The sequence below is a fragment of the Argopecten irradians genome, chromosome 14 (genome assembly GCF_041381155.1).
Source record: "Argopecten irradians isolate NY chromosome 14, Ai_NY, whole genome shotgun sequence".
Classification (NCBI taxonomy): Eukaryota; Metazoa; Mollusca; class Bivalvia; order Pectinida; family Pectinidae; genus Argopecten; species Argopecten irradians.
The window spans coordinates 31,305,270-31,331,670 of NC_091147.1; the positions used below are offsets into that span (position 1 = coordinate 31,305,270).

General features: G+C 37.0%; 1 protein-coding gene across 1 annotated transcript; it reads left to right on the forward strand.

Moving 5' to 3' along the window:
• The first annotated feature begins 582 nt into the window (after positions 1 to 582).
• On the forward strand, positions 583 to 25,771 carry LOC138307804 (putative ankyrin repeat protein RF_0381). The gene is made up of 2 exons (XM_069248695.1): positions 583 to 1,160; positions 25,430 to 25,771. The coding sequence occupies exons 1-2, from the start codon at positions 609 to 611 to the stop codon at positions 25,754 to 25,756; spliced, it is 879 nt and encodes a 292-aa protein (XP_069104796.1). The 5' UTR covers positions 583 to 608; the 3' UTR covers positions 25,757 to 25,771.
• Positions 25,772 to 26,401: the final 630 nt, after the last annotated feature.

Here is a 26,401-nt window from a genome sequence, read left to right on the forward strand (position 1 = left end):
GTATGTGTCACGGACCTCCATACACATACACCAATGTTTTGCTATATCGTATGTGTGACGAACGGGCCTCCATATATAAATACGAAAACCCCGAAAGCTATATGTATCTGACAGGTACTGGCCATGGACCAATCGTTGTTCTCGAACACCTATATCGTATGTGTGACGGACCTTCCATACACATACACCAATGTTTTACTATATCGTATGATGTGACAGACCTCCATAAACAATACTGTATAAATATCTTTTGGAAGCTATTAACGATTGTAGTGGAATAAAAACATAGCCGTATACATTAATCTCTTTTATAAGTAATTTTTGTATAAGCTAGGTCTTACGTATCATACCTGGTAAACTGTATTAAGCTTCGTTGTTATCGAAATACGCTTTTGTAGGAAGATATTCTATCATTGGAATACCAATATTTTCTTATTGACAAATCCAGAGGAATAAGCTGGGATACTTTAGTCATTGCATTCTAAGTATAAATCTTGACAAAAGAAGCCATTTTATTTCCTATTTCCTATTCATGTAAATTACACTGTAAGCTAATTGTGATTTTTTGTTCTTTTCAAGGTGCTTTCGGACACTTCCGGTATGAACGAATGGCGGTACTGCCCGATTTGTACTTATCATTGGAACAGGATAACCACAAAAAACTTCACAAATTGTTAGTAGGTGGAGCGGATGTGGACTATCTATTCGAGGACGATGGACGTTTGAGTGGGAAATCTCTTCTCCATTTGTGTTGTGAGAAGGGACGTGTAGAATGTGCCAAACTTTTAATTCGAAATGGAGCTGATATTAACATACGGGATAAATGGGGACAGACCCCCTTAATGCATTGTATACTTGCCAGAAATTTAAATCTGGCAAAATTTTTGTTATCATGGAAGAAGTCTTCTGTGAGGTGTCAGGACAAGTTCGGTAAGACTGCACTACATTTTGCAGTGGAAGAAGGTTGTGAAGAGGCCGTGAAGATGTTATTGTGGTACGGAAGTGACGTCAATGCGAGTACTATGTGTGGATTAACTCCTCTGATTCACCTTTGCTCTCAGTCTCCGTATCCGAACCAAATCGCCCTTCTGAACGTGCTTCTTACCTCGGGGGCTGTTGTCAATATGAGAGACTTCCGCTGTAAAAGGTCAGCGCTTCAGGTAAGTTTTACTTCCGGTTCAATGGGTAGTATCATTCGTTTGTTTGCTGCTCATGGAATACTTGTCTTCTGAGGAAAAATAATGATACGAAATAATTGTTATCTGCGAGCTGTTTGGTAGCCAGTACTTCTTTCATACAAATTATAAACTTCAGAAATGTCCACATTTATTTCAAAAGCTTCCGACCTTTTTTGTATTTTCCATAGAATGATTATTTTCTTTCCTACAAAAGTTATATCATGATAATTCTAGAATTGTAAGCATGTCTGTTTGTGTTGGTGAATCTTGCTCTCTTTCCTAGTAGCTTAGTAAGATTTGCCCTCTCTCCAAGTAGCTTAGTAAGACTTGTCCTCTCTCCCAGTAGAGTGCAATGTTTGTGTACATTACAGGTCAACAGAGGTGACCTATTGACCTATAAAACAGTTGGTTCGTGTACAAGATGGAACTATGTATAAATACAGTGACATGCCGCGAATAGCTTTTTAGCCGGCAACGTGAAGTTAGCACCGTATTCGGGATTCGGGATTCGGGATTCCAATAACGAATCCGGTGCCAGCACCTTATTCGGGATTCAAAAATTAACTAATAAATAACAATTTCAAGACATAAAAAACACATCGAAACATAATTTCACAACCTCAAAAAAACTTAATACTTTGATAAATTGTTTTGAGTTTGAATAACGAATCCGGTGCCAGCACCGTATTCGGGATTCGGGATTCGGGATTCCAATAACGAATCCGGTGCCAGCACCTTATTCGGGATTCAAAAATTAACTAATAAATAACAATTTCAAGACATAAAAAACAGATCGAAACATAATTTCAAAACTTCAAAAAAACTTAATACTTTGATCAATTGTTTTGAGTTTGAATAACGAATCCGGTGCCAGCACCGTATTCGGGATTCGGGATTCGGGATTCCAATAACGAATCCGGTGCCAGCACCTTATTCGGGATTCAAATATGAACTAATAAATAACAATTTCAAGACATAAAAAACACATCGAAACATAATTTCACAACCTCAAAAAAACTTAATACTTTGATCAATGGTTTTGAGTTTGAATAACGAATCCGGTGCCAGCACCGTATTCGGGATTCGGGATTCCAATAACGAATCCGGTGCCAGCACCTTATTCGGGATTCAAATATGAACTAATAAATAACAATTTCAAGACATAAAAAACACATCGAAACATAATTTCACAACCTCAAAAAAACTTAATACTTTGATCAATTGTTTTGAGTTTGAATAACGAATCCGGTGCCAGCACCGTATTCGGGATTCGGGATTCGAGATTCCAATAACGAATCCGGTGCCAGCGCCTTATTCGGGATTCAAAAATTAACTAATAAATAACAATTTCAAGACATAAAAAACACATCGAAACATAATTTCACAACCTCAAAAAAACTTAATACTTTGATCAATTGTTTTGAGTTTGAATAACGAATCCGGTGCCAGCACCGTATTCGGGATTCGATTCGGGATTCCAATAACGAATCCGGTGCCAGCACCTTATTCGGGATTCAAATATGAACTAATAAATAATAATTTCAAGACATAAAAAACAGATCGAAACATAATTTCACAACCTCAAAAAAAACTTAATACTTTGATCAATTGTTTTGAGTTTGAATAACGAATCCGGTGCCAGCACCGTATTCGGGATTCGGGATTCGAGATTCCAATAACGAATCCGGTGCCAGCACCTTATTCGGGATTCAAAAATTAACTAATAAGTAACAATTTCAAGACATAAAAAACAGATCGAAACATAATCTCACAACCTCAAAAAAAACTTAATACTTTGATCAATTGTTTTGAGTTTGAATAACGAATCCGGTGCCAGCACCGTATTCGGGATTCAGTAAAGCGTTTGACATTATAAAACATTATTTGAATACATGAAAGACGTAAAACATCTCCTAACATCGTATTTATATATTCAGATTGAATAACGAATCCGATGCCAGCACCGTATTCGGGATTCAGGATTCGGGATTCCAATAACGAATCCGATGCCAGCACCGCATTCGGGATTCGGGATTCCAATAAAGAATCCGGTGCCAGAAACCTATTTCTCATTTAGTACAACGTATATAGACATCATTTAAACAATTGAAAGCAGTAAATCACCTCCTTATATCGTATTTCGTTATTCAGTTTGAATAACGAATCCTGTGCCAGCACCGTAGTCGGGATTCGGGATTCGGAATTCTAATAAGGAATCAGAAACTTATTCGTCATTTAGTAAAACGTATATAGGCATCATCTAAACACTTAAAAGCCGTAAAACATCTAACATCGTATTTATATATTCAGATTGAATATATTGGATCGTATTTCGCTATTTAGTTTGATTAGCAAATCCGGTGCCAGCACCGTATTAGGGATTCGGGATTCCAATAAGGAATCCGGTGCCAGAAACTTATTTGTCATTTAGTAAAACGTATATAGACATAGTTTAAACACTTAAAAGCAGTAAAACACCCCCTTAGATCGTATTGCGTTATTCAGTTTGACAGCACCGTATTCGGGATTCGGGATTCCAATAAGGAATTTGGTGACAGAAACTTATTCGTTATTTAGTAAAACGTCTACAGACATCATTTACAGACACTATATCGGATGCGCGTCCTAGCACTTACTGCCGTTCAGGATGACATATTTCTTGTCTTGCAAGCGCTTACGAGAGCGGTTGCTATCCCGAGCACGCCTCAGGTGTCATTTCTCGCCAATATCTTGTTGGCTAGGCGTTTTTCTGTTTTAAAAAAACCGCTCAATCGATGAACCTTACCGTTCCTGTTTGTTGACTTCATCTTCTCTTGGTCCACTCTTTTTGGGAGACTCTAGATCTTTCTTCTATTCAGAAGGGTTTGAAGGATGAATTAGTCGCTTCTGTCCTTCTTTGAGATTACAGACCGTGAAGGCCAGTTCCTCGCAGGTAACAGCGCGACCCAAGAAGAAGGCTAAAATTTCAGCTTCCCAGTCTGCTGTGTACCCGAAGTGGAAGCCTTACTTCAAGGTCAACAATTGGAATAATCCGAGCCCTCTTAGAGATATGAAGAATCCCCCTCCTTGGTCATTCTAGACAAAGGGTTTGTTATGGTGGACTACGCACCTCCAGTCTCAAATACAGGTCCTTTTTCGCAGGATTAGGCTTTGGGATAGGAAAGGATTCTCCAACTTGGGAGGGTTTCGATCTTCCTCCTCCCGATCTGCCTGTAGGAGGTCGTCTTCCGGAGTGGAGGTAAATCAAACATAGGACTCTTGGGCTTTGTCAGTAGTTAATAAGGGGTTAGGTATTCCCCTCTTGCGGAATCCTTCTTTGTGACAAAGGCTATCTTCTTTCCACCTCCGGGGATCCGGAAAATGCACTTTTAGAGACTAAAGAGCGCGGTCGAGGAGGTACCTATGGAGGACTGCACAAACAGCAGCTTCTATTCAAGAATATTTCTGGCCCACAAAAAGTCCGGAGCTTGGCGTTCACACATATATCTATGTGCCTTTAACAGGCACGTTGATTCACCTAACTTCAAAATGGAGACTCCACCGGTCATCATAGCTTCAGTGTGGGCCACTTCATCAAGAGTACTTTCAGATTCTCATCAAGAGGTCGCCACAACAAGCCCTCATGCCATACACACTTCTGCTGAGAAATTATGTACTTATGCTTTTAGATACTTGAATAGTGGATCTAGATCATTTAACATTATTTTATGCTAACTTAGAATCCAAGCAAGTCAATTAAACTCTTGTATTTGTTGCAGCTCTGTTAAAGATGTTTGTCACCTCTTTCTATTTTATCCTAGATCAAAACTGAAAGATGACCTTTAATTGACTCTCTGTCTCTCCTACAAGTAGATATCCAACTAAATCTTAGATTGAATCGTGAACTAAATGTTAATGTATATTAACTTACTAACAAGGGGAAGTAATCACCTTAGTTATGATCTATATTCTGCAATGTGTGCATTTATCCAGAAATACGTTGAATCAACAGGTAGATCTTAAAGACTTTAGTAACTTTTAAGTACTAGTAAAATGAATATATATTTTAATTCAACTGCATATTTACTAATCTATTCCTACTTTCTCCTTTGCTGTATCATATATTATGGTGGGGCTTGGCCTACAGACTGGCGAAATCATGAATGTTAAGTGCAAACGAATAATCGTTTCTTTTCCTTTATGGATTGAATGTAAAAATGAATATACCTGTATTTATAAATAATTATATACTCCATCAGTGTTGCTCATGATCTGTATATTTGTGGTTGGGTAGACACTCAGCTCTGGCAGATGTGGTCGCTCTGGGGAGATATTACATCAGACTTTTCCAGATGTTCCTCCTCACGAACCTGTAACTATTATCAGGAAATGAGAGGCTCAACAACCAGTCGGTGAAAGTGATTGCTCGGTCTATGAATATGAAGGACAATGTTTTCCGAGGGGAGTTGTCAGTTATTCAAGCCAGCTCCCACCATGACCTTGTTCACGAATGCGTGCATGATAGGTTAAGGAGCTTACCTCGATGGCCATTGTCAATCACAAGGACGTGCTCGAGATGAGAGCTGTTCTGTTGGCTCTGCAGGCTTTTCAGAAGATTTTGTATTCCAAAGTGGTTTGTGATGCTATGGGCATCTCTACAGTTGAATGTTTTGCCGAATACTCTCTCTCTAGGCGCCGCCAGACGGTTCTGACAGAATGGCCGCTAAATCCCTCGATCTTCGAGGGCATTTTTCAGAATGGGACAGGCCTCTTACTTCCCTGAACAACCACTAGCCAATCTCTGTTTCTCCGGTACCAGACCAAATGGTTTGGGCTGTGGAGGGATGCATGCTTATGCTTTCCCTCCATTCAACCTAGTGAGCAGGGTACTACTGAAGTTTCGGGAGCACATTTGCTCCCTCCTTCTGATAGCGCCACTGTGGCCGAAACAACCATGGTTTCCGGAACTCTGTCTGATGATGTTCCTCTGGTTCTCCCTTTACCAAGAAAGAACATCTTGTAGCCATATTATTTGACCTTAGAAAGGCATACGACACAACCTGGCAATATGGAATTATGAATTATCTCCATGATATCGGTATACGTGGTAATTTGCCAAAGTTTATTTCACATTTCATATCTGACAGGCATTTCAAAGTCCGAACGGGTTCAACCTATTCAGAAACAGAAACACAGGAGATGGGTGTCCCTCAGGGTTGTATCCTGTCTGTCAAATTTTATGGATTTAAAATTAACAGCATAACCAAATGTCTTTGCCAATCTACAGAAAGGTCTCTATTTGTGGATTATTTCTGGATATGTTACAGATAAAAAACATCCACACTATAGAACGACAATTACAACAATGTTTAGGCAAATTACAAAACTTTCTGCATGTACTTCTGTCAAAAATGAAAACCACACAATGATCCAGACCTCACACTCAATGGAATTAAAATTCCAGTAGTTGATTAAACTAAATTTCTTGGACTTACATTTGATGCGAAACTGTCATTTGTTCCACATATCAAACATCTGAAGGATAAGTGTTCGAAGTCGCTGAACAGTCTACGTGTTCTTTCTCATTCTGATTGGGGTGCAGACCGTGAAATGTTTCTGCGTATCTACCGGACACTTATTAGATCAAAATTACGGATAGAATGTCTATGCATCGGCTCGCAGCTCCTATCTACAGATGCTTTACCCTATCCAGAATCAGGGACTGCGTCTCGCACTTGGAGCTTTTCGAATAGCACCTTTGAAGAGTCTCCATGTGGAAGCTGATGAACCATCTCTAGGCGATCGACGAAAGAAATTTTCCTTACAGTATGCTGCTGAACTCAAATATAATCCTAAAACCCCGTATTTAATCTTGTTTAACCCACAACATCAAAAAATACTCATACCAACATTTGGCATAAGAATTTCAAACTTTTTGCAGGAATTAAATATAAATATCGACACCATTGACGAGTGCACCGTATCGGATGTACCACCATGGCTCATTCAGACACCTGATACCAATTTATCTCTACATGAGAGGAAAAAGTCCAGTGCATAACTCGAAGAACGGAAATCCTCCTTTTGGGGGTGCATTAGGGCTTTCCCTGATCATGTTCAGATCTACACTGACGGCTCAAAAGATGATGATAGTGTCGCAGTAGCATGCTGTACATCTATTCATTGTTCCTCTATCCGACTCCCGGATGTTGCCTCCATTTTCTCTGCGGAAGCACATGCTAACGGTCTGGCGCTTGACCATATCGAAGAACACCGCACGAATCTGTTTCGATCTGTTTTTTATGTCTCGAAATTACTATTTATTTGTTAATTTTTGAATCCCGAAAACAGTGCTGGCACCGGATTCGTTATTCGAATCCCGAATTTTATGTCTCGAAATTACTATTTATTTGTTAATTTTTGAATACCGAATACAGTGCTGGCACCGGATTCGTTATTCGAATCCCGAATACGGTGCTGGCACCGGTTTCGTTATTCAAACTGAATAACTAAATACGATCTAAGGAGTTGTTTTACAACTTTCAAATGATGTCTATATACGTTTTACTGAATCCCGAATATGGTGCTGGCACCGGATTAGTTATTCAAACTGAATAACGAAATACGATATAGGGAGTTGTTTTACGGCTTTCAAGTAAAGTACTGTATTCAAATGATGTCTATATACGTTTTACTGAATCCCGAATAAGGTGCTGGCACCGGATACGTTATTCGAATCCCGAATCCCGAATCCCGACTACGGTGCTGACACCGGATTCGTTATTCAAACTGAATAACGAAATACGTAGTAAGAAGGTGTTTTACAGCTTTCAAGTGTTTAAATGATATATATATACATTTTACTGAATCCCGAATAAGTTGCTGGCACCGGATTCGTTATTCGAATCCCGAATACGGTGCTGGAACCGGATTTGCTATTCAAACTGAATAACGAAATACGATGTCAGGAGATGGTTTTAACGATTTTCAAGATTTTAAATGATGTCTATATAGGTTGTACTGAATGCCGAATTAGACGTTGGCACCGGTTTCATTATTCGAATTCCGAATCCCGAATACGGTGCTGGCACTGGATTCGTTATTAAAACTGAATACTGAAATACTATGTTCGGATGTGTTTTACGGCTTCCAAGTGTATAAATTATGTCTATATACATGTTACTGAATCCCGAATAATGTGCTGGCACCGGATTCGTTATTGGAATCCCGAATACGGTGCTGGCACCGGATTCGTTATTCAAACTCAAAACAATTTATCGAGGTTCTAAATTTTTTTGTAGTTGTGAAATCATGTTTCGATCTGTTTTTTATATCTCGAAATTGTTATTTATTTTAATTGTTCATTTTTAAATCCCGAATAAGGTGCTGGCACCGGATTCGTTATTCGAATCCCGAATCCCGAATACGGTGCTGGCACCGGATTCGTTATTCAAACTGAATAACGAAATACGATCTAAGGAGGAGTTTTACTGCTTTCAAGTGTTTAAATGATGTCTATATACCTTTTAGTAAATGACAAATAAGTTTCTGGAACCGGATTCTTTACTGGAATCCCGAATACGGTGCTGGCACCGGATTCGTTATTTGGAATCCCGAATCCCGAATCCCCGAATACGGTGCTGGCACCGGATTCGTTATTCAATCTGAATATATAAAATTGGTGTTAGGAGATGTTTTACGGCTTTCAGGTATTCAAATAATGTCTATAAACGCTTCACTGAATCCCAAATACGGTGTTGGCACCGGATTCGTTATTCGAATCCCGAATTACAAATCACGAATCCCGAATACGATGCTGACACCGGATTCGTTATTGGAATCCCGAATCCCAAATCACGAATCCCGAATACGGTGCTGATCTAAGGAGGTGTTTTACGGCTTTAAAATCTTTCAATGATACCTACATACGTTTCACTAAATGCCGAATAAGTTTCTGATTCCTTATTGGAATTCCGAATCCCGAATACGGTGCTGGCACCGGATTCGTTATTCAAACTGAATATAGAAATACGATGTTAGGAGATGTTTTACGGCTTTCAAGTATTCAAACGATGTCTATATACGTTTTACTAAATCCCGAATAAGGTGCTGGCACCGGATTCGTTATTCGAATCCCGAATCCCGAATACGGTGCTAGCACCGGACTTGCTATTCAAACTGAATAACGAAATACGATCTAAGGAGATGTTTTACGGCTTTCAAATGTTTAAATGATGTCTGTATACGTTTTAATAAATAACGAATAAGTTTGTGTCACCGGATTCCTTATTGAAATCCCGAATCCCGAATACGGTGCTGGCACCGGATTCGTTATTGAAATCCCGAATCCCGAATCCAGAATACGGTGCTGGCACCGGATTCGTTATTCAAACTCAAACCAATTTATCGAGGTTCAAATTTTTTTGTAGTTGTGAAATCATGTTTCAATCTGTTTATTATGTCCTGAAATTATTATTTATTAGTTAATTTTTGAATCCCGAATACGGTGCTGGCACCGGATTCGTTATTGGAATCCCGAATCCCGAATCCCGAATACGGTGCTGGCACCGGATTCGTTATTCAAACTCAAAACAATTGATCAAAGTATTAAGTTTTTTTGAGGTTGTGAAATTATGTTTCGATCTGTTTTTTATGTCTTGAAATTGTTATTTATTAGTTCATATTTGAATCCCGAATAAGGTGCTGGCACCGGATTCGTTATTGGAATCCCGAATCCCGAATCCCGAATACGGTGCTGGCACCGGATTCGTTATTCAAACTCAAAACAATTGATCAAAGTATTAAGTTTTTTTGAGGTTGTGAAATTATGTTTCGATCTGTTTTTTATGTCTTGAAATTGTTATTTATTAGTAAATTTTTGAATCCCGAATAAGGTGCTGGCACCGGATTCGTTATTGGAATCCCGAATCCCGAATCCCGAATACGGTGCTGGCACCGGATTCGTTACTCAAACTCAAAACAATTGATCAAAGTATTAATTTTTTTGAGGTTGTGAAATTATGTTTCGATCTGTTTATTATGTCCTGAAATTCTTATTTATTAGTTCATATTTGAATCTCGAATAAGGTGCTGGCACCGGATTCGTTATTGGAATCCCGAATCCCGAATCCCGAATACGGTGCTGGCACCGGATTCGTTATTCAAACTCAAAACAATTTATCAAAGTATTAAGTTTTTTTGAGGTTGTGAGATTATGTTTCGATCTTTTTTTTTTTTTTTTTGTCTTGAAATTGTTATTTATTAGTTAATTTTTGAATCCCGAATAAGGTGCTGGCATCGGATTCGTTATTGGAATCTCGAATCCCGAATCCCGAATACGGTGCTGGCACCGGATTCGTTATTCAAACTCAAAACAATTTATCAAAGTATTAAGTTTTTTTGAGGTTGTGAGATTATGTTTCGATCTGTTTTTTTATGTTTTGAAATTGTTATTTATTAGTTAATTTTTGAATCCCGAATAAGGTGCTGGCACCGGATTCGTTATTGGAATCTCGAATCCCGAATCCCGAATACGGTGCTGGCACCGGATTCGTTATTCAAACTCAAAACAATTGATCAAAGTATTAAGTTTTTTTGAAGTTTTGAAATTATGTTTCGATCTGTTTTTTTATGTCTTGAAATTGTTATTTATTAGTTAATTTTTGAATCCCGAATAAGGTGCTGGCACCGGATTTGTTATTGGAATCTCGAATCCCGAATCCCGAATACGGTGCTGGCACCGGATTCGTTATTCAAACTCAAAACAATTGATCAAAGTATTAAGTTTTTTTGAGGTTGTGAAATTATGTTTCGATCTGTTTTTTATGTCTTGAAATTGTTATTTATTAGTTAATTTTTGAATCCCGAATAAGGTGCTGGCACCGGATTCGTTATTGGTATCCCGAATCCCGAATCCCGAATACGGTGCTGGCACCGGATTCGTTATTCAAACTCAAAACAATTGATCAAAGTATTAAGTTTTTTTGAGGTTGTGAAATTATGTTTCGATCTGTTTTTTATGTCTTGAAATTGTTATTTATTAGTTAATTTTTGAATCCCGAATAAGGTGCTGGCACCGGATTCGTTATTGGAATCCCGAATCCCGAATCCCGAATACGGTACTGGCACCGGATTCGTTATTCAAACTCAAAACAATTGATTAAAGTATTAAGTTTTTTTGAGGTTGTGAGATTATGTTTCGATCTGTTTTTTATGTTTTGAAATTGTTATTTATTAGTTAATTTTTGAATCCCGAATAAGGTGCTGGCACCGGATTCGTTATTGGAATCTCGAATCCCGAATCCCGAATACGGTGCTGGCACCGGATTCGTTATTCAAACTCAAAACAATTGATCAAAGTATTAAGTTTTTTTGAGGTTGTGAGATTATGTTTCGATCTGTTTTTTATGTCTTGAAATTGTTATTTATTAGTTAATTTTTGAATCCCGAATAAGGTGCTGGCACCGGATTCGTTATTGGAATCTCGAATCCCGGATCCAGAATACGGTGCTGGCACCGGATTCGTTATTCAAACTCAAAACAATTTATCAACGTATTAAGTTTTTTTGAGGTTGTGAGATTATGTTTCGATCTGTTTTTTATGTCTTGAAATTGTTATTTATTAGTTAATTTTTGAATCCCGAATAAGGTGCTGGCACCGGATTCGTTATTGGAATCCCGAATCCCGAATCCCGAATACGGTGCTAACTTCACGTTGCCTTTTTAGCCAGCTGTATAAAGGTTACAGTGATAGCCTTATTACAGTGTATGTTGCGAGTCTGTATTGCGTTAATCAGTCACTTGCTAAGACAAATGAAACCATAGGTAGTTGACTTTTTGCCAATTTTATTCATTTTATACGTTTTTGTTGTCATTATTTAAGTTATAAACGTCATTACGGATAGCAATTTGAACTACCATGTACCAGTGACTTACGAAATGTGGAGGGTTAACCGGCATTAATATTTCAGACACTTTTCAAAAGTTGAATTGCTGTTCATCACCGAAGAATTGAGTAACACGCCTGTTTTTTTTCTGATTTAAGATATTCTGTCTAGTTTTCAATGCTTCAAACACCATCACAAGTTTATTAACTATTCCAACAATATATAAAACATAAATATATCAATGGACACAGTAGCTCTTGCACAAGCGAAAATCATCAGTTAGAACTGTATAGTCACTTGCTTTGGTTTGAAACTGGCGCTGCATAGTTGCTTGCTAGGACACTGAATAGTCGCTTGTTATGAAGAGGAAATGTATTCATTGTTAACAGGCCGTGAAACTAACATAGTTACCAAGTTCATTTAAGAAAATTATCAAATACATTGTTAGTTTTATTTTTGTTGCCAATTTAATTTCACATAGGATATGGACATTTTACATATGAAATGAAGAGGAAGAACGACAACTCTGTTATGACAGAGTTTTCGTTCTGGAACGAAATGTTAACACGGCTAAATAAACCTATCAACCCGCTTATTTTCGCGATTTGGGTAATAAGGAAACTATGTTATAAATTTTGGTAAAAATTTCAATGTAAGTTAATCTCAGCGTGATCTATCGATTGAAATAATCGTGTCAGCTATGAAAATTCTTTAAAGGTGATATTTTTTTGGTCAAACAGGCAAAAATCGGCATTTTGATCACTGGTTTCTGTTTAATTCGTCCTAGTGAAATAACTTACAAAGTTAGCAATCTGAGACTCTACATGTAAAAAGTCTAAATCATTCTGAACAAAACGGCATTTCTGATTTTTGGAAATGTTACATACAACGACCACAATACAGCCTTGAATAATGGTGATATTTCGCAGGTTCTCGGTAAATTTCCACAACAGACGAGCTATTTCGGGGTCCCAGACGCCTTCCTTCGGAGCTATTCTCACCGATTGGACCGGCAAATATACCATTTAAAAATGAGTGATATTTATGAAATTTTCTGTAGAGGTGAATAAATATCATGAAATGCGTAACAAAATTATTCACTAATCACCACAATTGCGTTACATGCACAAAAAGTGCAACAGTGAAATGGATCTGTTTGTACTGATTCGAATGCACAAAATCATGGCGCAGACTATCGCGCCCCCTATGAGGAATGTGTATATTGTTTGTATCCGGTTGAGTAAAAACGTTGAAGCCGCCTTGATGTTCAAGTTAAATTCGGCATTATCAGGTAAGTAATTGTTCATTTTACTTGTTATAGACATCAATATCATTATCGGTGGATATTACTATTATCAGATATATTTGATTGTTTTTGTAGGCCTGCAAATATAACGTTAGGAACAGTTTACAGTCTGTTTATGATCATCATCGCGAGTGACTGACAACAGAACCATGCATGCGTTCTAAATCGTGGCTTAACAGCACGTAAACTGACAATTGTACTGCCTTTGAGGCAGATGCCGTTTGAATATATGTATCTCCTATTATATTGTTTGATCATATGATTAAATTGCTAGTTAGTTAAACCATAAAGTAATGCACATGTCGTTTCGGTAGTCCGTAGGCTCACATGTATCGCAGCTTCGTTACATGTCATTTCGGTACATGCGGAAGTCTTTTCGGTATCATAAAGTGAACATGGCGAAATGACTTTCAGAAGGTACCGAAACGTCTGTAAGTAATCTGAATATTAGACAACTAAAGAAAACAAACCAGAAAAAAAATTAAAAGAAATGGTAACAATGTAGTTTGACAATGGATATGATCAACATTATTACATGTAGATATGGACATTTGTATGCACTGCAGTTTTACATGACACATTATAATTGCTTAGGTTTAAGTTACTGTACAGACTGGGTGGGTGAGGTCAATAATGTTAATGAAAATTCATTTCACAATTTTGCTGTGTTGTGTATAGTGATAGACAACTACATTTGTACTGCGTAATAAATAGGATGCTGACAGGAATCATCAGATTGACACATGTTGTGAAAATTAGTATACATGTATAATATCACTCTGACCCATTTAGCAATGTTATATACGGTCATGTCATAAATGTTGTAAGACAAACGTTACTGTGGCGTCGTAGATATTAATGACGTCTGTGATGTTGTATGATTATCTCGGTTGACACGTCGAATCCAAGCCTGATTTCGCCACTCTTACATAAAACAGAATTGAAACTAAACAAAGTAATCCCAATTTTGACCCAGAGCTTAAGCCCTGGCTATTCTCTCAAGGATTCAATAGATCTAGAATTCAATAAACATGTCTTTTTGCCCCACCATTTTCGCTGAGTGAAATGTTCTAAAAATGCACATTTGAAAGAAAAAAGGGTCCACCTACACATTTTTGAACTTTTTAGAAAATATTTCGCTGCGCGGCGTGTTTCCTAAAACATTCAATTATGTAATGTTCAAACCTTTAATAATGAAAATTCAATACACACGAACTAGACTAAAAATGTCCATCAAGGGATTATACTATTTCAAAAAATGCTTCTTAACAGATTTATTTGTTTATATGTCTTAGCAAGATAATCAGATGATTATTATTTTGAGTTAAACAACAATGTGCCGATGGTGTGAATCCGGTATGTTCAGATTAAGCTGGGTTGCCTAATGGTAAGATGACACTCACAATTTTCATTTCTAAATGCAGGTAACTTCAAATCGAAAAATTACCATGTTCAGAAGGCTTAAAAATCATCAAAATACAAAATCGTAATATTTTTTCCCAGGGGGAGACCCCCGGACCCCACAAAAACCCAAAACTCTTGCTACGGCAAATTCAACAAAATGCATCTTAAAACTCATCTCAGCCATTCTAAATACACCCTGTAGTAAAACTTTTTCCCGGGGGAGACCCCTGGACCCCCTCAAACACCAAAATCTCGTGCCTACGGCGCTCGCAAATTCAACAAAATACGTCGTAAAACTTATCTCATCCATTCTAAATCGTAAATTTTTTTCCTGGGGAAATCCCTCGGACCCCCAAACACGAAAATCTCGCGCCTAAGGTGCTCGCAAATTCAACAAAATTCATCGTAAAACTCATCTCTGCCATTCTAAATAATAAAATCTTTTGCCGGGGGAAACCCCCCAAATTAATTTCCTGTTAGCGACGCCACTGTATATAGATGTGTACAATGATTATATGTAATGATATATGAAAAAAGTAATATCAAGTATCTCCTGTGGGTGCGGGGCGCGGGGGGGGGGGGGGGGTGTTATGAAATATTGAGGACCTTTGCCCCCCCCCCCCCCCATTACGTTTCATCATCCTACGCTACTGTCCTGTCAGAATCACTGAAGTTTTGACTATGTTTTGATTAATACTATAGTTATGTGATAAATAGAATCTTACACTCATGGCTATATCATTTGAAATTTATTAAACTTGAATTTATAAAATTTGAAATACCACGTACCTTTAAGGATATTTTGACATTTTATTTCCAAAATAACAACAGTTTTCGGGTTTTTTTAAAAATATCATACAGTATCTAGGTAAAAGGAGACCTAGTTATAACGCTCACTATACAGTAGTGAATGTCAAACTTGTAACAGCCTCATCAGCTTGAGAAATGTTTTAAAAATTTTTCTAAATCAAAAAAAAAAAAAAATTCAAAAAAATTGATCAATTGAAAGCCATTTCGGTTAAGGTATAGACTTTTAAAGATGCTCCACCGCCGACAGAGCATAAATGATATTCATTATTTGAACACTGATTGGTGTTTAATCGTGTATATGTATATCTAATTAACACAAAAAAATATATAAGATATTTTATTTTGCCTTTGGTACATGCACAATCAGTACTTCATTCCATATAGGATATAGTGCCACGGAATTTTTTCGGGATGCAATTAATTATTTTTTGAATTTTTTACTTGAAGTAAAATTAGAAGCTCAAACTTTTCAATAGTGGTTATGTTGTAAAGTATGTAACTTTTGTGACCGAAGAAAAATACTAAATCGTCTGCTTTTGTTTTTGATACTGATAAAATACCTTTTGTCAGCGGTGGAGCATCTTTAAATTATGGTTTGCTTGCTGTTGACATTTTTTTCATCTGTGATGAATAACACTTGGAAACGGTAACTATTTTAAATACTAGTACCTATATACAAATGTATATATATATATATAGGTAATCTTCCTCATATATAAAAAATATGATTAATAAAACAAAGGACTGAAGCATGAAAGATGTACCAAGTAATTCATTTCTGCGTATGTATACTGATTTTCATATCCTTCAGCAGTATCAAGGATTTAAAATAATTTAATTACCTGGTACCATATGTGTGCCAATTCGGATGTACAATTCGGATGTAGAATAGAGTTCTCTTTTTTTTATTAGTTTAACTTCCTATTAACAGCCATGCAGGGTCATTTAAGGACGTGCCAGATTTGATGGTGGAGGAAAGCCGGAGAACCCGGAGAAAAATCACCGACCAGCTGTCAGTACCTGGCAAATTCTCCACACCTGATATTGAGCCTGTAACATGAATGACTACCTTGAGACTGGAAATTGGATTTGCAGCATGGTGGGGATCAAGGGACCTTCATTCATGGTCTAATTCATTAAATATATCAGGACCTGGACTTCTTCTAATAAATTATTTCTTTTTGGATTGCCTTAACTGTGTGCCACTACTTTATTCTTTGATGTGTTGTATTGTGCCAATAGTCAGATGACCGTTAAGGCCAATCGGCCTCTCGTTCATAACCTAATGGAATTGGTCCCGTTTAAGGGTAACAACAAGAGTTATCTTCCCTTTCTCTTCTCTTCATTTCATCCGCGACACTCCTTCAGGTGTCGCCCAACTAGTATGAAATGAAGAGACGTAAGGTACGATAACATCTGTTATCGTTCCTTCGGAACGAAATGTTAACACGACAACTTTTAGCTATCAACCCGCTTATAACCGCGATTTGAGTAATAAGGAAATCCAGCGATATATTTTGCTGAAATTTTGAATGTAAGCTAATCACGGCGTGATCTATCGATTGAAATAATCACCTTAGCTGTGAAAATTCAAAATGACGAGATATTTTGGTGTAAAACCTCCAAAATCGACATTTTGACCACTGGTTTCTGTTTAATTCGTCCTAGTAAATTTACTAATAAAGCTGACATGCTAGAACTTTACATATAAAAGGTCCTTGCATTTCTGAACAAAACGGTATTTCTGATTTTTGGAAATATTACATACAACGACCACAATACAGCCTTGAATAATGGTGGTATTTCGCAGGTTCTCGGTAAATTTCCACAACCGACGAGCTATTTCGGGGTCCCAGACGCCTTCCTTCGGAGCTATTCTGACCGATTGGACCGGCAAATGTACCATTTAAAAATGAGTGATATTTATGAAATTTTCTGTAGAAGTGACTAAACATCATAAAATGCGTAAACAAAATATTCACTAATCATCACATTTATGCTACAATATGCGCCCGACAAGTGCAACAGTGAAATGGATCTGTTTGTACTGTCTCGTCTGCACAAAATCATGGCGCATACTATCACGCCCCCTATATGAGGAATGTGTATTGTTTGTATCCGGTTGGATAAAAACGTTGAAGCCGCCTTGATGTTCAAGTTAAATCCGGCAATATCAGGTAAGTAATTGTTCATTTTACCTGTTATAGACATCGATATCATTATCGGTGGATATTAGTATTATCCGATATATTTGATTGTTTTTGTAGGCCTGCAAATATAACCGTTAACGTTAGGTACTGTTTACAGTCTGTTTATGATCATCATGGCGAGTGACTGACAACAGAACCATGCATGCGTTCTATTTAAAGGCCCACTACCTTTCCGAAACGGCTTTTAATTTTTAAAATGGGAATGTAAAACAAGATCGATAATTTTGTAGAGTCCTAAAAATTATTAACTTACCGTTACTACTACATTAATCATCACCTTCTGAACGATTTGATTAAAATAAATAAAATGTTTATTTTCATAACGCGGGTCGTATTATGTTTCCCGCCGTCGTCCTAAATACCGCGCGGTAGTTGACTAAAACAGCGAATTGACTCTCCACTGTTTTCATATATTACACAGGAAATATTGCATATGTTTGGTGTCGTAACCTTATTTTAGATCATCGGTATGCATTTTCTGATGTTATTAATGTTTTTTAAGAAACCTTTATATTTTGCTCCGGAAAGGTAATGGGCCTTTAAATCGTGGCTTAACAGCACGTAAATTGACAGTTGTACTCCCTTTGAGGCAGATGCCGTTTGGATATATGTATCTTCTAATACAGTGTTTGATTATACATGTATGATTAAATTGCTAGTAGTCTATTTAAACCATAAAATAATGCAGGTCGTTTAGTGCGTAGGCTCACATGTACCGTAGTTTCGTTACAATGTCATTTCGGTACATGCGGAAGTCGTTTCGGTATCATAAACTGAGCATGGCGAAATGACTTTCAGGAGGTACCGAAACGACTTCTAGTAATCTGCATATTAGACAACTAAAGAAAACAAACCAGAAAAAAAATTGTAAAAATGTAGTTTGACAATGGATATATGATCAACATTATTATATACATTTGTATGCACTGAAGTTTTACATGACAAATAACGTTAGTAATTGCTTAGGCTTAAGTTACTGTACAGACTGGGTGGATGAGGTCAATATAATTGTTATTAAACAATGGAGATTCATTTCGCAATTTTGCTGTGTTCTCATGATCAACTACTACATGTATGTGTTAATTAGGATACAGACAGGAATCATCAGATTGACCCGCGTTATGAAAAAAGAGCATACATGTCTAATATAACACTGACCCATTTAGCCATGTCATATACAGTCATGTCATAAATTTTGTAAGACGAACACTATTGTGGCGTCTCAGATATTAATGACTTCTGTGATGTTGTATGATTATCTTGGTTGACTCATCAAATCCAAGCCTGATGTTGCCACTCTTACATAAAACAAAATTGAAAGTAATCCAAATGTTGACCCAGTGCTTAGGCCCTGGCTATGTCTCTCAAGGATTCAATAGATCTTGAATTAAATAAATAATAAGAAAATTTTAAAGATTTTTCCTTGTAAAGGAAGTTGTCGATATTTTATTTATGATCAATAAACAAAATTAACTATGGAAGGAAATTTTATTTTCTTTGAGAGTATTTCTCACATAGATATGTTTTTTTCACACCTTTTTCATTTAGGCTTTCCTCCATCATTATGTCTGACACATCCCTAAATGACACTGCATGGTACAAATATAAGTGAAAACCAAATCAAAACCTTATTTTCAAAAATTGATCATGATTTGCCATTTAAAATGTTGAAAACTGACTTTGAAAGGGCATGCACAAATTAACTGCTTTATTATTCTTTATTATTTTTGATAAAATGGGATTAGGGAATGAGCAAATCTATGTGTACATATGCATCATGTACATAACTGGCACACATGTACATAGGATGCACATATACATAAATGTGCACACTATCATGTATAGTGTGTGTTAGGTGGGGGGGGGGCTGTATTTTTCAGAATTGAAATCAACATGTCTTTTCTCTTCTGATACTATGTTTATAGCGCCTCATTAAATGGTATGAATATATAATATCCGAGGGTGGTGGTGGTGGAGGGGGGCCGGGTTGCTTCCAATGGTCTGGACATATCCATTACCCGATGCTACATCCATCCTTTTCTGTTCATTGTGTTTTTTTTATATAGTGTAAGGAAACGGTATGTATTTAATGCACAACAACTTACATACAAAAACACATAGCACCAGGTTTGTAAGTTTATGGGATGGCTGGCGAACTTGTTTGTTTGATTAATTAATGTCCAGCTTATATTCTTTATTTCTTTACACTAGTACTACAAACACAGAACACTCCACAGTACATGCCTGTAGGCAGATCACAGTGATACCAATTACAACTTCACCTTTCAGAAGAACTGGTTTATTCCAATGTAAATTAACATTTAATGCATATTAAGAATAGTCACTTTTAAGTGATAATGAATTGAAGTCATATGTCAGGGTTAAATACTATGTAATCATTATTTTTTGCTTTATTTCATTAGAGAAGCTTAATTTCTATACATTTTTATTAAGTCACCTGTAGGTTATGATGACCTTTTGCGATAGTCTTTTGTCCGTCGTCGTGCGTCCTCCATCGTGCGACTGTAATTTACGGAGTAATTGCCCTTTGCACTAATAATTATTATTGGACCTTGTGAATGTGATAAATTGAGTAAATATAAACCGATCTTAATGAAACATTGTATGTAGTCTAACATTGGAAAGATCTCGAACAAGTTCGACAGCAGTGTGATTCGATTGTAATTTACAGAGTTATTACCCTTTATTCTAATAATTATTATTGGACATTGTGAACGCGGTAACTTGAGTAAATATGAATCGAGCTTAATGAAACTTTGTATGTAGACTAACATTGGAAAGATCTCAGACGAGTTCGAAAATCAGCGTGATTTGACTGTAATTTACGGAGTTATCGCCCTTTACACTAAAAATTATTATTGGACCTTGTGAACGCGATAACTTGAGTAAATATTAACCGATCTTAATGAAACTTTGTATGTAGACTAACATTGGAATGATCTCGGACAAGTTTGAAAATCCGCTTAATTACGGAGTTATTGTCCTTTGCGATAGTTAAGTTAATATGCACCAATCTTAATGAAACTTTGTATGTAGACCTATTGGATCTATTTTCCTATTTTGAGAACAAAAGACATCAGTTGGCTAGTAAATGACTATTTTTTATGACATATCAGGTGACCGTCGTAAAAGAAACGGACTAATTCCGAAGATTAGGCTAAGTCGTAAAAGAATTACTACTAGTTTTGAAGTTTTATTCTAACTGCAATGAGTTATTGTCAACAGAACTGATGTTGGGCCTGTAACATGCTGAAATGGAAGGCTACCAAATTTGTTTAAATAAATGCCCTAATTACCTTCATTTAAGGTGTGTCAAATTGGCTAAAATCTTTAAATGACTCCACTATCGTTTGTAGTCCGAGATGACGGACTACCCAGTTTGATCAAATGAATGACCTTGACTTTCATTCAAGGTCACAGTCACAAGGGTCAAATAGACTTAAATTGTAAAATGACTTTAAAATGTGGGAGATTATCAGAAACATATATACATAGAGATTGGAAACTCCTTTTTTGTCCTTGTTGACAGGGGCCGCGGTGGCCGAGTGGTTAAGATGTCCCGACATATTACCACAAGCCCTCCACCTCTGGGATGCGGGTTCGAATCCCATGGGGGGCAGTTGCCAGGTACTGACCGCTGGCCGGTGGTTTTTCTCCGGGTACTCCGGCTTTCCTCCACCAACAAACCTGGCACGTCCTTACATGACCCTGGCTGTTAATAGGACGTAAAACTAAACAAACTAAACAAACCAAACCTTGTTGACAGGCAGAGGGACCTCCGGTTTATAGGCATTTTGTCTTGGCTAACTAAAAGTGTATTCTTTTAAACATGATATTTTTTGCATCAACACAAAGATTAAACATTATATCATGGTTTGATGAGATTAATTTTCCCGATCGATGTTATTTTATATTAATATTTAAAGCACGAAAATAAGCAATTTTACCAGGTTTTTCTTAAATCAGGCATTCAAAACCGGAGGTGCGTTTTGTTTTATTAATAAATAATTTAAAATATTTTTTTTTTCTATCCAAATTGTACTCAAACCATCTGAAAATTACTGAACTTTTACAACATATCAAAGTTTTTTTTTTATATTCAACTATTTAATAGTTTATCTCTTAACCCCTAAGCACATACAGAGGTACATCTGCCGATCGTAAAATTGGAGGAGTTGCCAATCTATATGTATATGTTTCTGTTATTATTTCCTAAGCTGGTGAAATCTCTCTCTAAGCTAGAGTTAAATCCCGTTCGCAATGCTCTTCATTTCATCTGCGACATTCCTTCAGGTGTCGCCCACTAGTTATAAATGAAATAATACAGCAGTAAAAATGTCCACGTTGTGGTAATTAAGTACATGTATATAAATTGGATTTCCACGGAACAGGCATTACTTTAAAGAAGTTAAAAAGTACGGGAAAAAATTCTCCTTGAATCATGTATGAAAATGACTTCACTTCCATATTTCTTACACAAGAGATGACGGATCATTTTCACAAAATTATCTCCATATTTTCATGTCTTACTTACGGGAGATGATCAGGGCCACAAAAAAAACAAAGTCGCTTTTTCATGTTAGTAACTCGAAATTTTGACTTATTAACTCGGAATTTCGACATAATATCTAAAGCTTTCGAGATACTAATCCGAAACTTCGACTTACTAACTAAATATTTCGACTCACCCGAAACTTCGACTTACTGGCTAGTTGTGTTTGTACGATTGTGTTTGTTTGGTTTCTGTATCGATGCTATTCAAGCAAGTAGTGTCCGATGATTTTGTTTTTTTAATTTTTGAAAAAAAGAAACGAGAACACAACTTATGCTGATGACAATTTCATTAACAGTTGGAGTTCTAATTATGTGTTTCTGTGGCACTGATTATCAAGCAAACTGTGTCCTATTTCTGGAAAGAAATGTTTCCTTCGTATATTTTCACCCGTCATATTTTGTTGTATGCGTTGTACTCTAGTGTCTGATATATAAAATTAAGTATAAACTTGTTTATTATAATGTCTGACTACATATGTAGAACAAAAACAAAAACAAAACCCCCAAAAACAATGAATTATGCTTATTTCTTATTTCGTTAAACATCCTCAAAGTCTCAAAAGAGACAAATACTCAAAGAGAAACAGATATTATATAGACTTCACAGAGATTGGTACTCATACTATTGACACGTTTTTTAATAAATGTCTTAGTTGGTTTCAGTTTGTCTATTTCTTCTAATATATTGTATATCCCCCAATAGGAGTCCCCGGTAGAATAGAACCAAAGTATGTAAATGGGCTGGTAACCCACGTCTATTCACCACGTCAAAATCGGATTCTGACTATACCTAGGCCTAGACTATTTTTTTTCCTTATCAAACTTGAAGAAGGCAAATATGAAGAAATATAATATAGAAATGGAAATTAACATAAAGAAAACGTACTATAAACATTTAGGATTAAATAATCTTTACGTTTATTTCACAATTGTTATTCTGTACGTAGCACTCAGAACTAGATCTAAGTATATCCTGAACCAGACTGGTTGATGCAGGGTGTATGTTACTAGAGAATATCTTACCATTACTTTGACAGTCTCAATTCCCTGGTTGGTTTATATTAACCGATGGGAGATATGGCCGAACTGTCTGTATAGCCTTACCATTACTATGACAGTCTGAATTCCCTGTTTGGATTTTATTAACTGATGGGATATATGGCCGAACTGTCTGTATAGCTTTACCATTACTATGACAGTCTGAATTTTTGTTTGGGCTATATTAACCGATGGGAGATATGGCCGAACTGTCTGCATAGCTTTACCATTACTATGACAGTCTGAATTCCCTGTTTGGATTTTATTAACCGATGGGAGATATGGCCGAACTGTCTGTATAGCCTTACCATTACTATGACAGTCTGAATTCCCTGTTTGGATTTTATTAACTGATGGGATATATGGCCGAACTGTCTGTATAGCTTTACCATTACTATGACAGTCTGAATTCCCTGGTTGGGCTATATTAACCGATGGGAGATATGGCCGAACTGTCTGTATAGCCTTACCATTACTATGACAGTCTGAATTCCCTGTTTGGATTTTATTAACCGATGGGAGATATGGCCGAACTGTCTGTATAGCCTTACCATTACTATGACAGTCTGAATTCCCTGTTTGGATTTTATTAACCGATGGGAGATATGGCCGAACTGTCTGTATAGCTTTACCATTACTATGACAGTCTGAATTCCCTGGTTGGGCTATATTAACCGATGGGAGATATGGCCGAACTGTCTGTATAGCCTTACCATTACTATGACAGTCTGAATTCCCTGGCTGGGCTATAATAACCGATGGGAGATATGGCCGAACTGTCTGTATAGCCTTACCATTACTATGACAGTCTGAATTCCCTGGTTGGGCTATATTAACCGATGGGAGATATGGCCGAACTGTCTGTATAGCTTTACCATTACTATGGCAGTCTGAATTCCCTATTTAAACTTTATTAACTGATGGGAGATATAGCCGAACTGTCTCTATAGCCTTACCATTACTATGACAGTCTGAATTCCCTGTTTGGATTTTATTAACCGATGGGAGATATGGCCGAACTGTCTGCATAGCTTTACCATTACTATGACAGTCTGAATTCCCTGGTTGGGCTATATTAACCGATGGGAGATATGGCCGAACTGTCTCTATAGCTTTACCATTATTATGACAGTCTGAATTCCCTGGTTGGGCTATATTAACCGATGGGAGATATGGCCGAACTGTCTGTATAGCTTTACCATTACTATGACAGTCTGAATTCCCTGGTTTGGCTATATTAACCGATGGGAGATATGGCCGAACTGTCTGTATAGCTTTACCATTACTATGACAGTCTGAATTCCCTGGTTGGGCTATATTAACCGATGGGAGATTTGGCCGAACTGTCTGTATAGCCTTACCATTACAATGGCAGTCTGAATTCCCTGTTTGGATTTTATTAACCGATGGGAGATATGGCCGAACTGTCTGTATAGCCTTACCATTACTATGACAGTCTGAATTCCCTGTTTGGATTTTATTAACCGATTGGAGATATGGCCGAACTGTCTGTATAGCCTTACCATTACTATGACAGTCTGAATTCCCTGTTTGGATTTTATTAACCGATGGGAGATATGGCCGAACTGTCTGTATAGCCTTACCATTACTATGACAGTCTGTATTCCCTGATATGGCTAAATTGTCTGTATAGCCTAACCATTACTATGGCAGTCTGAATTCCCTGGTTGGACTATATTGTCTGTATAGCTGGTTTTGGTTTGTCTTAAACATCCTATTTCAAGTAACATGAGGACAATTTCACCTGTAATATTTACAAGGGACATATCAATATATGATTAAGCATATTTCAAAAATAAATCAAATACGACTATAACGCTGAATAAGTTGTATCGATGGTAATACAAGAAAACAGCCATGTAATAAACCCAATGTTAACGTTGTTGGCAGTCAGGTCAGATTTGTTGTTATGTCAACGTGATCATAAATGTAAATATAAATTGTAAAACTTATCGTTGAATGAAATAATCGAATATTTAATTTCCTTAAACCATTGATCCCATTATGTAATTAATTTTACAGGTGGCAGCACTGCAGAAGAACATCAAGGTCGTCGAGAAGCTTCTATCCTGGGGAGCTGACCCGAACTCTCTGGACAGAGCTGGGCGCAGCGCCTTGACCAATGTCATCAACGAATGTTTACATGCTTACGAAATAAACCGCGAAATTGACCCTGACGTCATGACGGTCATCGTACAGCTGACCCAGGCGGGTTCTGATCTCAACATCAGCAAGTGTAAATGTAGTAACCCGTTGATAGTGTCGACCTTCCTCAAGGTGGAGCCACTAGTACGATTCTTCCTGGACAACGGCGCATGTCCGGATGTTACATGTAAGTTGACTGTGTAATGTTGGTTAATAATCTGTGTGGCGAACCCACAAATTAATAAAAAAATCATATTGATATAAAGACATTGATAAAGAAATAAAAATATAACATCAGTAGATTTACTTTATCTACTTTTGCCTTAAGGTTCGTAAACTGTTAGTGCTAATTTTTGAGAATAGTTGATGGCACGTTCGAACCTCAGAACGTAATATGATGGTACGTGACACCGCGATATAATATTATATCACTGGAGTCACTAGTACTGTATCTCATGCTACATCATATCAGAGTGGAAACTGAAACATACGATTGTACCATTAGTGTTCACATTGTTATAACACGGTACCCACATGTTAGAGAGTAACTCGCATATGATTCTACCATTATGTGCACAGAATGTAAGTACTTTTATTCCGTAGATAAGTACTCCATTCACCTCGTTAGTAAAACGTAGTCTTTAAAATGGGTCTGTGGGTATGACGAAGGCTGTACAGTTGGTTGGTAGCTAACGGTCTATTGTAATGGCAATGGCATCAAGTGTAATGACCGATTACAAGTTTACATCGCTTGGTGAATCCGTTACTGAGATCAGCGGAGGTTATAAGGATGCCTTAGAAATGTTACTGGACCGTCCCAAAACACGAGGTGAGATTTCCAGCGTTAAT

Excerpts from the sequence above, each read along its gene's own strand:
- LOC138307804 (XM_069248695.1), top strand. The coding sequence starts at position 609 with ATGGCGGTACTGCCCGATTTGTACTTATCATTGGAACAGGATAACCAC. Across the intron at positions 1,161-25,429 it reads GTAAAAGGTCAGCGCTTCAG|GTGGCAGCACTGCAGAAGAA; the intron begins GTAAGTTTTACT and ends TTAATTTTACAG.